This window comes from Doryrhamphus excisus, linkage group LG6, assembly GCF_037039965.1.
Source record: "Doryrhamphus excisus strain RoL-2023G ecotype Guam linkage group LG6, RoL_Dexc_Guam_v1.1, whole genome shotgun sequence".
NCBI classification, from domain to species: domain Eukaryota; kingdom Metazoa; phylum Chordata; class Actinopteri; order Syngnathiformes; family Syngnathidae; genus Doryrhamphus; species Doryrhamphus excisus.
This window is the reverse complement of record NC_136362.1, coordinates 12902050-12914762: the sequence shown is the minus strand read 5'-3', so window position 1 is coordinate 12914762 and position 12713 is coordinate 12902050. Positions and strand designations below refer to the sequence as shown.

General features: G+C 39.5%; 1 protein-coding gene across 1 annotated transcript; it reads left to right on the top strand.

Annotated features, from left to right (window-relative positions):
• Positions 1-7924: 7924 nt before the first annotated feature.
• LOC131125726 (calcium-activated potassium channel subunit beta-2-like) lies at positions 7925-11972 on the top strand. Its single transcript, XM_058067543.2, has 6 exons — positions 7925-8208; positions 8584-8721; positions 9045-9164; positions 9296-9466; positions 9653-9848; positions 10696-11972. The coding sequence occupies exons 3-6, from the start codon at positions 9109-9111 to the stop codon at positions 10978-10980; spliced, it is 708 nt and encodes a 235-aa protein (XP_057923526.2). The 5' UTR covers positions 7925-8208; positions 8584-8721; positions 9045-9108; the 3' UTR covers positions 10981-11972.
• Positions 11973-12713: the final 741 nt, after the last annotated feature.

Sequence of the window (12713 nt, the reverse complement as noted above, 5' to 3'; positions counted from 1 at the left end):
TGTCCAAAAAGGAGTAGTGGGAAGCAGATGTTATCCCCTATTATTCGTATATCTTTTATTTATTATTCATAGCCAAATATTGAAAGTGTCAACATGGACGATATGGCGTGAAATTATGATCAATATCGATATGGGAAAGAGGTAGGATTAACGACACAACACGTCAACACGTACGATACACAAGGTAACCTACAGTACCTACTGCAATATGTGGTTATACAAAGACATATCCACACGCCAAAATAAACACCCTTATATTCCTCCCGCAAGGCATTTTGCTGTGGTTGTTTTTTTTCTAGTTCGCTAAATATGTTGAGGAGGTTTTATCCAATGTTTTATTGTTCGTACTTCATATTGTTATTGCAGCTGGGCGACCCAGCATGCCTTGCGGGCATTTGCAAATAATTTTCATTTGTTTTATTAATTTAAAAAAATATCAAAGAATGTGTGTCTGTGTAGGGGGGCAACAGCTCTGTTTTTGTATGTATAGATTTTTTAATTTTGTCAAAAGGCAAAAAAAAGCTTTTGCTTTTTCTTGGGTTTGATTTTATTTCTACAACGTGCTGCGGGCATATAAAAATCAGACCACATGGCACAAATGGCCCCCAGGCCGCACTTTAGACACCCCTGGCCTATTCTAAGCATTAGCTTAGCACAATTATATTGTGAAAATGGAAAACAATTAGCATGTATTTGTATATACAGTGTGATAGATGGTCCCCCATCGTGTTATCAAGTGATGGATTTGTCTGAGGCAGGAATACTGCAGTCCCGGCCTCTGAGTCGTTTGATCCTTCCTCCCACTCAATTATTGCAGTGCTCATCTGTTTTTTTATCTGCAACTCCCAGTCACCCACATCTAGTGTTACAGCCACAGAAATAAATATGGCCATCACAGTGCATCATCATTTATAGAACACTCCATATGGCACCTTTTTTGGCAAAGATGCATTTTAACGCAGAATGCCCAAATACCGCAATCCAGTTTTATTGCTGCTTGCCTCTAGTTCAAGTATGGGTGGTTTCCCATATGGAGCCTCTTTGCTTCCCCTCTCATTGAGCCAGGAGGAATGAAAATACATGCGCTGCACTGTGTGCGGGTGTTTCCCACAAGTAATGTGAGGCAAATTCCTTTTGAATCAGGCTTTCCATTAACATGTGATTCACTTACGTGCAAATATTGTGAAATCACTCGCATTGTCTCATTGGAGAACTAATCTTCATTTATTCTTACATTCACATATGTGCAGAAAAAAATAAATCACTCTCAATCTAGATACTAAATGACTTTAGAATTGCATGTGAGCACTCAAGTACAGGAGTACTGTACAGTTGCATCAGTGTGGGGGTGGGGGACAAATCTGCAGGACAATAACATGAGGTTGCTAGGCATGCAAGCAAAGCATCACTGCTGATAAATATGAGGTGAACCTGTTGACATTGGGCTGCTTGGATACCAGCAATAGAAGCAGCAGTATGCTTTATCGAGCATCTTATAAAAGCGTTGCATTTATTTTGCCTGTAAAAAAGGAAAATAACAGGGTAGGACAGCTGGTTAGGAGGCAACGATTCATATTAGACGTAAACCCCACACAGTGTGTTGTCGTAGCTAGTGTTGCAAGCGAGCATGCACAGAATACAAATTGAGGGTGTATATTATTGTTTGTCAAGGTGAGGAAAATGCATCAAATGCAAGATGAATATGTATACCAGGGGGTCCCAATTCTCTTCTATTAAATCCTCCAGGAACTTGATAAACAACAGAATGGTGACATTACTTATAAATATTGATAACACTGCATGCATTTAGGGAAGATTTGGTGGCCGCTTTGACGTGTCGCTCATCTTCTATGAAACCATGATGCATTGAGCAAGTGAACTATAGACCGACAGGAAAATGGAGCAAGAGAAAAAACTGCATCTTGGTTTTAGTGCCTGCTCAGCAAGAACTATTTTTAGATCTTGAGAAACAAAGAGGAAGAATTGCCTTTCTTCCTCTCTTTAATCTAATTTCACCTCCGAATGTAGCATTCAAGGGTATAGCCTGTAATCTTTGCTGCTATGTTTAGGTTGAAACATGACATACAAATGAGTGTATTGAGCTTATTTTGCTCATGTCATTCGTTTTTGCTGTTATATGTTTTTACAGGCCAGGCTATAATTAAAGGGGAAATAGTCAGGCTAAAAGTCAGGGAGCTCTGCATCTTTTTGGGGAGATTTTCATGTAAATGGTCTTGGATGAGGCTCACAGCAGGCAGTTCAAGCAGAGCAATGAGCAGTGACACTCCTTGCAGAATCAGATTGACTTTATATCTGCTACAATGCGGGATACACTCTCATAAATACATTAGGAGTGATTGAAGCCGAGATGGTAGATGTGAGGGAAAATACCCTGAATGCCACAACACTAGCACAGAGAAACCTCTTTGTGAGGTGTTTTTGGAAATGTTACACACCAGTGATGTGCAGTTAGGTTTACGGCTGGCGTGGCACGTCTTAGACCCATGTATTATTTATTTTACCTTAACTTCTGGAGGAAAAGTTCTGATACTTTGTTGTAAAAGTCTGATCACCTCCTGGTGAGCTTGGAGATATCATTTCATTTGTCCATTCAGCGGAGCAAGCTTTCAGCATGCTTTTTCTCAGTGGAAGGACATCCACGACAAGCACCTTCCAGCTCATGCACGCCTGGCCCCTTCAGGAGGCAGAGGTACTGCAAGTGCCTCCAGTACAGAGCAGGAATTCAATCATTTTTACATATGACAATGTTCAAAACATTTGAAACCATACAGAAAATGCATTTACTATAATACAGTTCAATGCTGAAATATTACTATGTACATGCGTGCTAGGTTAATTGCAGACACCAAATTGTTCATAGGTATGAATGTGAGTGTGAATGGTTGTTTGTCTATATGTGCCCTATGATTGGCTGGCAATCAGTCCAGGGTGTACCGCGTCCCTCGTGAGGATAAGCGGTAGAATATGAATGAATGAATAATTAATCCATCCCAGGCACCCAAAAAATGTGAATCAAATATACATTTTTATTGAGAAAAAATATGGCCTTACTTGCAGAAATGATAATTCAATACAATAACCCCTTCTTTAACTGGTTGCAGACCCGTGAATTTATGCAAAAACATACATTTGTATTACCCGATATAGTAGACATAAGCAGAGAAAATAAGACATCATAAAGACTCACATGTTAGCATAGGGAGAGTTCCTTGTAGCGTTTGTTCCTCTACAGTACTTCCTGTGGTGGCGAGGATCTCTCTCATCAATGTAACATCGCCGACACCGAGTGAACAGTGTAGAATACTACATGGAATACTACATATCACATGTTTGAATGCCTTAAATTTGTATTTCACTTCATTTAGCAACTTGTATGAATGAAAATACGGAATTTAAATATTCAGTTTTTTTTGGGGGAAATATTCTGCCGTATTCAACCACAAAACAGTGATGATTTATTCATTTGTATATTTTGGGGAAAAGTCTTGCGGCAAAATTCGAAGCGCAAAATGACAAGGCACTCCTGTAATGTTTTGCATAAAGTTCTGACACAGACAGCTTTCTCTGGCCCAATGTTGGGTTATTTTCACTCAGCCAGCATTTCTGACATACAAAAAATCATACAAAAGGCAGGTTTGATTGTATATCATCAACCTGGATGTGGCTTTAGTTGCCATTTTTTGCTACTATGACACCCAAAGCTAAATAACATAATAATCAGAGCTGTGTTGGCTTATGTGTTTTGCATTGCAGGCCACAAGCTCTGCCCTCTTATCATTAAGCATCTGCAAAGCTAACATTTGAACTAATGACAGTTATGGAAGTGTAATTATTTTACAAACTCAATAACTATTTGGTGGAGACTATGAAAAAAATACTTTTTCAATAATAATTTACCCAACATATTAACTAGTTTACAATGGGTTTCAATAGATGCCTGCAAATTGCATGTATTTAAAGATGGTGATATATGATATACTGCCATTTATGTGTGGTATAGTCCTCAACCTTTCAATTCCTAACCAGGAGACCCCCATTCAGTGATCTTAGTCCTGTTTCTGTGGTTGGAGAGACACCTTGTGGCACAATGCAGTAAAATCTTAAAGACATTGTTTTTCTTTTTATCAAGGGGGGCCCATTTAAGCCATGCAAAAGCATAGATGTTTGAAATAACTGTCCCTGGATTCCTCCTTGGAGGCGCAGGAGCCCCTGAAACAAACATAGCAACAGTGCCAGGCCTGTGACAGCCACAACCAGCCATTCATTCATTCATTCTGCTGGGAGCGTTTCATTTGAAGCGTGACAACACTATACAGGCAACTCATGTTACTTACACAGGTATGGCAGGCATTCTGTTCACTTGGGGTACGAGTTTAAAAAAGACCCTGGGAGCCCACACCATGCCGCAGAACCACTGCTGACAGTTGTATACAAAAGTCTGGATTATCATAACAGCCCATCAGCGAGAGGTAGGATTGGAATGATTACGCTTATTATAATCACTATAGCATATCTTAAACTCCACAAAGCCTTGGAAACTAAAGAGATGAGCAGGACCATGTGGCCTATAAAAGGCAGAGGAAGGTCAACAAACAACACATGGATTCCAATACAAAGGATTGCTGCTATTTTGTAACGCAACACATGTAAATACGTATGTCAATACGTCTTTGCTGTTGTTTCTTTTTTCTTCTTAAATAATCTTCATATATCTCATTATATTATGACTTTAATATTCCCATAATCCATCCATAGATCCTGGTAGACCCTGGACTGGTCGCCAGCCAATCACAGGGCACATATAGACAAACAACCATTCACACTCACATTCATACCTATGGATAATTTGGAGTCGCCAATTAACCTAATGTGGGAGGAAACAGGAGTACCCGGACACACAGAGTGGAGAATTGAACGCAGGCCTTCCCGATCTCCTGACTGTGTGGCCTACATGCTAACCACTCGTCCATTGTGCGACTAATAGTTCACATCTTCTACTAAAATAAATTTTCCTCATAATATTATGAATTTAGCCCTGTGATTGGCTGCTGACCAGTCCAAGGTGTACTCCGCCTCCGGCCCAAAGTCAGCTGGAATAGGCTCCAGCATAAACCTGTGACCCTAGTGAGGATAAGTGGCATCGAAAATGGATGGATGTGTTGATTACTGCAGATTTTTTGTAGTTTTCTTATTATTATTCATTCATTCATTTTCTACCGCTTTTTCCTCACGAGGGTCGCGGGGAGTGCTGGAGCCTAGCCCAGCTGTCTTGGGGTGAGAGGCGGGGTACACCCCAGACTGGTCGCCAGCCAATCGCAGGGTACATATTTTTATTATTAAATTATATTTCTAGACTGTGCTGCAGGCCAATTAAAAAACAGCCACAGGCAGCAAATGGCCCGGGGGCCACACTTTATTATCTACATTAACTTTGTCCTGTTATTTTTCTTCACGGGCAATAATTGTTGTACTCCTTTTCTATGAATTGAATCAATTATGAATAATGATAAATTGATGATATCATATCCCTTGCATTTATTTTATAGTTTATGTACCTCAGGTACTAGGTGTTTGCCACCTTCTAAGTCTGTGTTGTGCAGTTGAGTTTGTAGCTATTTAAAGTCATCAAACACAAGAACACCTGACAGTGAAGCAATAATCACTGGAAGGACAAGGCAAAAATACATGCTGACACATTCTTCATCAAAGAGCGTGTTGATAGCAGACCGTGCTTTGAATTCCAACACACACAAAGTGGGAGTAAATTCCCTAACAATTGAATTCTTTCAACCAACCAAAAGCGGAGGTAAAGAAGTCAAACTGGAAAGTAACCTAACTTTGTTTTTGTTGTTGGCCAGCCAGCTTTATGAGCTCAACAACCGGACCCGAAATATTGCTCCAAATAGTCATAAACACCTGCTTTACAGTTGTGTGGTCTGTCACATGCCGACAAGATGTATCACTCATTCACTCACGCTTTCAAGGCAGGCGTGAGGCAAAGGGAAGAAACGTGAACCAAGGCACATCCATCATATCCATACAGTAAGGCCAGCTGATCATGTATCCCTCATGCTTAAGATATGTGGTCCCAGAACTGATAATAGCCTGTCTGAAGTCTTGAGGAACAATATGTTCCTTCTGCGGGAAGTCACACATTGCGAGAACAAGAGTGATGAGTGGTGATCCTCCTTAAACGAGCACAGGTATGACAACGGTTGCACCGGCGTCATTTTATGACGTATATTAAAGCTTTCATTAGTCACTCTATTATTGCATACTTTTCATAACATTTAAATCACTTAACCTTTGTCACTGAGGGCCACAGATTGAGAAACGGGGCACTTCTATATAATCTATATACATAAAAAATAAACTGCATCTCAGTGAAAAAGCATATTATGAGTATGGACTCTGCTCTTTTTTGTTGTTTATTTAGTATTTTTCAAAATATTACCTATTAATTTTCCAAAAATTATTTCCCATACTATTACGACTTAAAAAAAAAATCCGATGTTTCAACTCTATGCTAGTAAAATTATATTATTTTAATCATAATATTATGAGTTTATTTCTTTTTCCCTCTTTTGAATACAACTTTTTTTGTCATAATATTTTGACTTTATTCTCTTAAAATTAAAGCTGTTTTTTCATTTTTTCCAACTTTTCTTCTTTTTTGATATAATTATGACTTTATTCTCATAATATTTTGACTTTGTTCTTGTAACATTTAAGATGTTTTCTCATTTAATTTCCAACTATTTCATATATTTTTGTGTTAATTTTTTCCCCCCGTAATTTTCATTTTATTCTCATAACATTGTAACTTTTTCCAAACTAATTCTCCATAAATTATACAAGGATGTTATTCTTGGGAAAAAGCCTTTTCATTACATTACAGCTTTTTTTCCTCTTAACTCAGTCAATCTCAATGATTTTTCAAAAGAATCCCTCTCATTTTTGACAATTTTGACTGATTTTCAAGATACACAGAATATAGTGTTCTTGGGTTATATAAACATGGTATACACCAAAAGAAAGATTAAAGATTATTATTATCATCTTTCATCAGAACAAAAATGAATTTACTACCTTCTGTTATTTAGTAATAAGCAGAAGAACATAGGTAAGTTTCAGCAAAATATCAGTTCTCAACCAAAAAAGGCTTTTTGTGAAGATGCATTTCAAGCATAACTTTCACTTTGACAAAAACTGAGTCATATATGCATGGCATAATATCTAAAGAAATATGTCACAACATAAAGAACACAAAAATGGTTGTTTTACATGAAAATAAACATTTCTTTACAAACATGACACCATAAACTATTTACCCATTTTCCCATTTTGACCAGAACTGTGTGTGCATGTATTGAAATATCTTTTAAATGCGTAATGCTGTGCACGCTTCACCGCTCCATGCCTCTTGACTTCCTGGATGCTGTTACAGAATGCTGTTGCTGAATGTTTTTTCAACTTAAAACTGCACCAAACATAATCTCTTACATTGTGCAGTTGCATCATCACCTCTTTTTGCCGCTGGCGCAAAAAAAACCCCGTAAAAGACATATAAATATGGCTTTGGTTAATATTTTGACTTTATTCTTGTAAAATTTTTGCTTGTTTTTTGTTAAATTATGTTTTAAGAATGTGCTGCGCCCCCCCCCCAAAAAAAAGCCACTGTCCGCAAATGGCCCTCGAGACGCACTTTTGAGACTTTTAATCAGTTGGAACATTATATGTTATGGTGAAAAAAAACAGGAAACTTTGTTATAATCTAGAATCTGTATTGTAGAAAAATCCAATTTTGTTTCCCTTCTCTTTGTGCTGCCCTGGAGCTTTCCGGAAGGTCAGATTCAAAGAGACTGCCAGCCCCTTCCTGTAAATCATTGAGAAGAGTGACACTAGCCATTCCTTATGAGCTATTTGACAGGAAGTCACCTGTCACTGTAAGTCCAGCCTCAGTAGAGCACGGCTAAGAACAAGGGAAGCTCTCTCAAAAAGCCTTTTACCAGCTTTAGTCTGACTCTCAAGTTAGTTCAAGAAGTAAGATGGTGATTCTTAAAATGTTTGTGTCCATGTTTAGCTGAAATCAATACAGGTATGTGTGGAACTTGAGACACTTGCGACGCAATGGCCAAGCATGTTCATACGGAGGAGAAACGCTGTAAGACGCGGCGTCAAAATCATGTAAGTGTGATTCTTTGAGGCAGGAATGCATGCAAAATTGTTTGGAATGTTTCCAGGAAAGGATGATAACTTTAATGGTTTCCTTCAACAGCCTCGTGTCACTCACACTCTAAGAAACCTTTCCCTGAAGCAGCTGGGAATGTAATACAACAAGGAAATTACTCATTGACCAAGAACTTGTTGGCTTGTTTTTGTACTACGTTGCACCCAGCCCATCAGTTTCTGTTTGTATGCGGTCCGCTGTGTTGTCTATGATATGGATGAGTCTGCAGTTGTATGAAAACAGTTATTAAAATGTAAATAGACAAGGGTGTATAGTATAGGTTTTAACCTTTATTAACACCTGTTATTCATTCACAATGCATGTGACCAAAGCTGCACACGTAGCTTTGGTCACTGTGTTTTATGTCCACGGTATATAGGACCCGCAGGGAGCACGAGGACCGACATGGAAGGTGCTGTTGTTTTGCCGATCCCAATGACTATGTGTTGACAGCCTTCATGATACAGCGGGTAGGTTTTTCTGTGCCTGCATTAGCACCCTCCATCTGTCATCTTGTTTACATTTTTAGTGTTTCTTTGTGCTTGAAAATGACATGTTTGCCCGGTGGCTATGACCGGGAAGTTCACCATAACAGGGGCGACTCCTGTCCAACCACATCATAAAAATGAAGGAGTGTAGGTTTAATCATAGATAGTAGCTTGCTGAATTGTGAATTTGACTGTAAACATGCACCAAAGGTAGGCTTTGGTTTGATTTTGTAAGCTCCCGTGTGTTTGTGCTGCCGAGGTATTCCATCTTTTAGTAACACTAAACCGGCAATGTTTCATTCCAGGTCTTTTCAGCAATCTCCGCGTTCCACTTCAGTGAGTAAAGGAGGACGGGGATCATCAAGAAAGATGTTCTTCGTGGCCGGGGCCAAAAATACAGCATCAGGCGGAGGAAATGAAAGGAGGTGAGGAAAGGGAGCGTGGTTGGCCCTTTTTGAAAGAAGCTCTGTAAACAAAAGCTTTCATTTCCAGGTTGTTATATTTGCTATGTAATATTATATTTCCCTTCTCATCTCTTCTGTTCTGGCAACATCAGGTCAATTTATCAGAAATTTCGTGAGGTAGACTTACTGGACAAGAAGAAAACCGTGACGGCTTTAAAGCCTGGTGAAGATCGTGCTATTCTCCTGGGTCTTGGAATGATCCTCTCCTCTGTCATGATGTTCTTTGTGCTTGGGATCACCATATTACGTTCATATGCAGACAGGTAAAGGTCCAAATTGTTTTGCTGAAAAACTGTACTGAGGAAATTGCTCCTTGTGTTCAAACGTAACGCAAGCAGACAAAACAAAATCAAACCCATGCCGAGTTGATTTGAATGAGATTCCTCCCATTGTGTTATTGTTCGTCTCAATTTGCATTAAATGGAGTCTCCGTTTAAATGTCAAAACAGTGTGTGGACAGAGGAAGGTGTGTGTGTTGTTCTCAACTCCACGGTCACAGCAGACATGAACTGTTCCTACAACTGTGGCTCAGACTGCTGGAGAGTCTCCAAATACCCCTGTCTGCAGGTCTACGTGAACGTCAATAACACGGGCCGCATCACTCGATTATCTCACAATGAAGAGACACAGGATGCCAGCTCTGAAGTGAGTACGGGGGTGGAATTTACCGCAAATTCCTATGTATAAACCGCACCCACTGCATTTAAAGGAAAGAACAGATTTGTAGTACATAAGCAGCATGTGTCCAAGTCATAAAAAACCCTATGAAAAAACTCACAACGAGCTTGTCAACCCATTCTGACTCACTATGTCAGCTTACGACAAACACTAAACTCATCACACAGCAACTTAACACTCAAACTACATCATGGAAATATGCTATTACCAAATACAAGTTTACAATAATCTCAAATGAACGCAAACCAAGCATTCAAGGCATAGAAAGCGAATGGATAGATGGCGCTGTAATGCTGCCTCTATCCACCAGAGGGAGCCAAAGGAGCCCAGACGGAGGCTGACATCACTGCAGCGCCCAGCAGGCACCAATGAATACTATGCTTGAACGCAATAAATGATGGGAAAATGTTTTAAATTTGTATTGGTACTTTGCTAGGTACCGTTCCAGTGTTAAGTTGCTGTGTGATGAGTTTAGCATTCTTTGTAAGATGACACTGAGTCAGCCTGTTACATTGACTAATTACCGCCTGTGATTTCCATGGGTTGAAGGGTTTGTTGTGAGTTCACTGATAGCATTTCCTCACTGATTCCCAAACGGCGCACAGGGAATTGTTTACAATTTTAACAATTAGTCGTAGTTCAGAAGTATAAGAGATGTCACAAGATTAGAACTTAGCTATAAAGTAGCTGTGCGGCTGTCAAAGCCGCAGAGTTTAAAGTTTAAGAAACAATTAGCGGCTTCTACACCGGAAATGACGGTACTTTAGACACCGAGACAAATGAAACCAGCTCACAGTCCATCCTGTCTTTGCAGTGTTTCTATGTGCCCAGGTGCCAGAAGGACAGCTCCCAAATGCACACAATCATCATGAACATCTCCGAGCGCCTGAAGGCCAACCAGCAGGTCCCATGCTACTACGACCCCAGCGAGCAGCAGGACACGGTTCTCCTGACTCGTCTCTACGATCACAGCATCGTGTTCCACTCGTTGCTGTGGCCCTCGTGCATGTTTATAGGAGGTGCCCTCATTATCGTGATGGTCAAGCTCACTCAGTACCTCTCCAGGCTGTGCGAAGAGATCGGGAAGATAAAGAGGTGAAGCGGCTGTCGAGTAAAAGCCAAAAACCCAATTGACCATTCTGTGAACTGGTACAGGCGACTGTCTCAAGATCAAGGATGTGACTGAATGAACGTTCCCAAAGAGGACACTTTCCGACATGGCTGTTACAAGAAAACTCGATTTTGCATGGAGTCATAACAGTGTCAAATTGGACTTGTTGCGGGACTGTTTACAAGTTTCCTTCTAATGCGAAATATATCATATTAGAGGCATGTCCTCACAATATCATGTATGATATTAATGAATATACCAAGTGTTTGTATGATCTGAGATCTTTTTAAGAGTGTTTGAAATATGAAGAAAAATGCTCATGATTTTGATATATTTCACCGACTTCAGTACGTTCTATCTGAATAATATGCTCTCAAATATTCCTGTGACCAAAAACAAAACATAAACAGTAGCTCTGTCATAATGTGTTATTAAACGTTCCACTTTTATTGGAAATGATATGCTTTGTCTGTTAGAATCAATGATTTGATGTCAAATGGGGCCTCTATATATTCCTCTTGAATGGGTGTTTGTATATACAGTCGTCCCTTGTTTATAGCGGGTAATTGTGTCCGGACCAGACCATGATAAATTAATTCATAGGAAAAGGAATCTTTTCATAGTTAGAGCATAAAAAACCTAAAAATTGCTGTTTACATGAATAGAGTCCTGTATATATGTGAAATAACATGCTTATAGTCACCTTTGCACTCTATTAGTCATTGTTTACATTGCATCGTGCAACATTTTTAGAGCAAGGCAGCTGCGAGCTTGCAAGCTCACCAATTACCCTTGAATTTATTTCTTCTAAATTTAAACAAACAGACAAAAACCACTTCCACACGAATGAAAGGTGTGGTATCACCATGGTTGACTACATGCAGTGTTAAGTAAGGTCTAAATGTTTTGTGTCATAACAGCTACCTAGTGACCAGAACACTACACCTTACTTATATTTCAATATGTTTTGACTCCTAATAAACCACACAGTTTACCACAAAAAGCTTGACGTTCCCATCCAGTTATTTCGATCAACATTTGCAATAACATTAACTGTCACTAATCCCTAAATATGCATCACACACTTCATTCATTCATTCATTCATTAATTTTCTAACGCTTATCCTCACGAGGGTCGCGGGGGATGCTGGAGCCTATCCCAGCTGTCTTCGAGCGGGAGGCGGGGTACACCCTGGACTGGTCGCCAGCCAATCACAGGGCACATATAGACAAACAACCATTCACACTCACATTCACACCTATGGACAATTTGGAGTCGCCAATTAACCTAGCATGTTTTTGGAATGTGGGAGGAAACCGAAGTACCCGGAGAAAAACCCACGCATGCACGGGGAGAACATGCAAACTCCACACAGACATGGCCGAGGGCATTACACACTTATTATACAAATTTAAAATATAAAATGTACAGGAAATCATCACTACTGATCAATGAACAGACTGAATCAGAGTCACAAAGTAACTAGTTACAAAATACAACTATGGTGCATTTAAGGACCATACAGTGCAAATCATCAAACAAAATAAAACATTATCAATGAAGCATAAAGACACAAACATAAAAAATGTGGGTTTTTTTAAACAGTGGTCATGTATACTGTACATTTTACAAGTATTATCACGTATTTATCATGTATTACCGCGAATGGGTGGGGGTCTATTGTACTATATGCAGTAAAAGACACGAGGTGACACGAGAA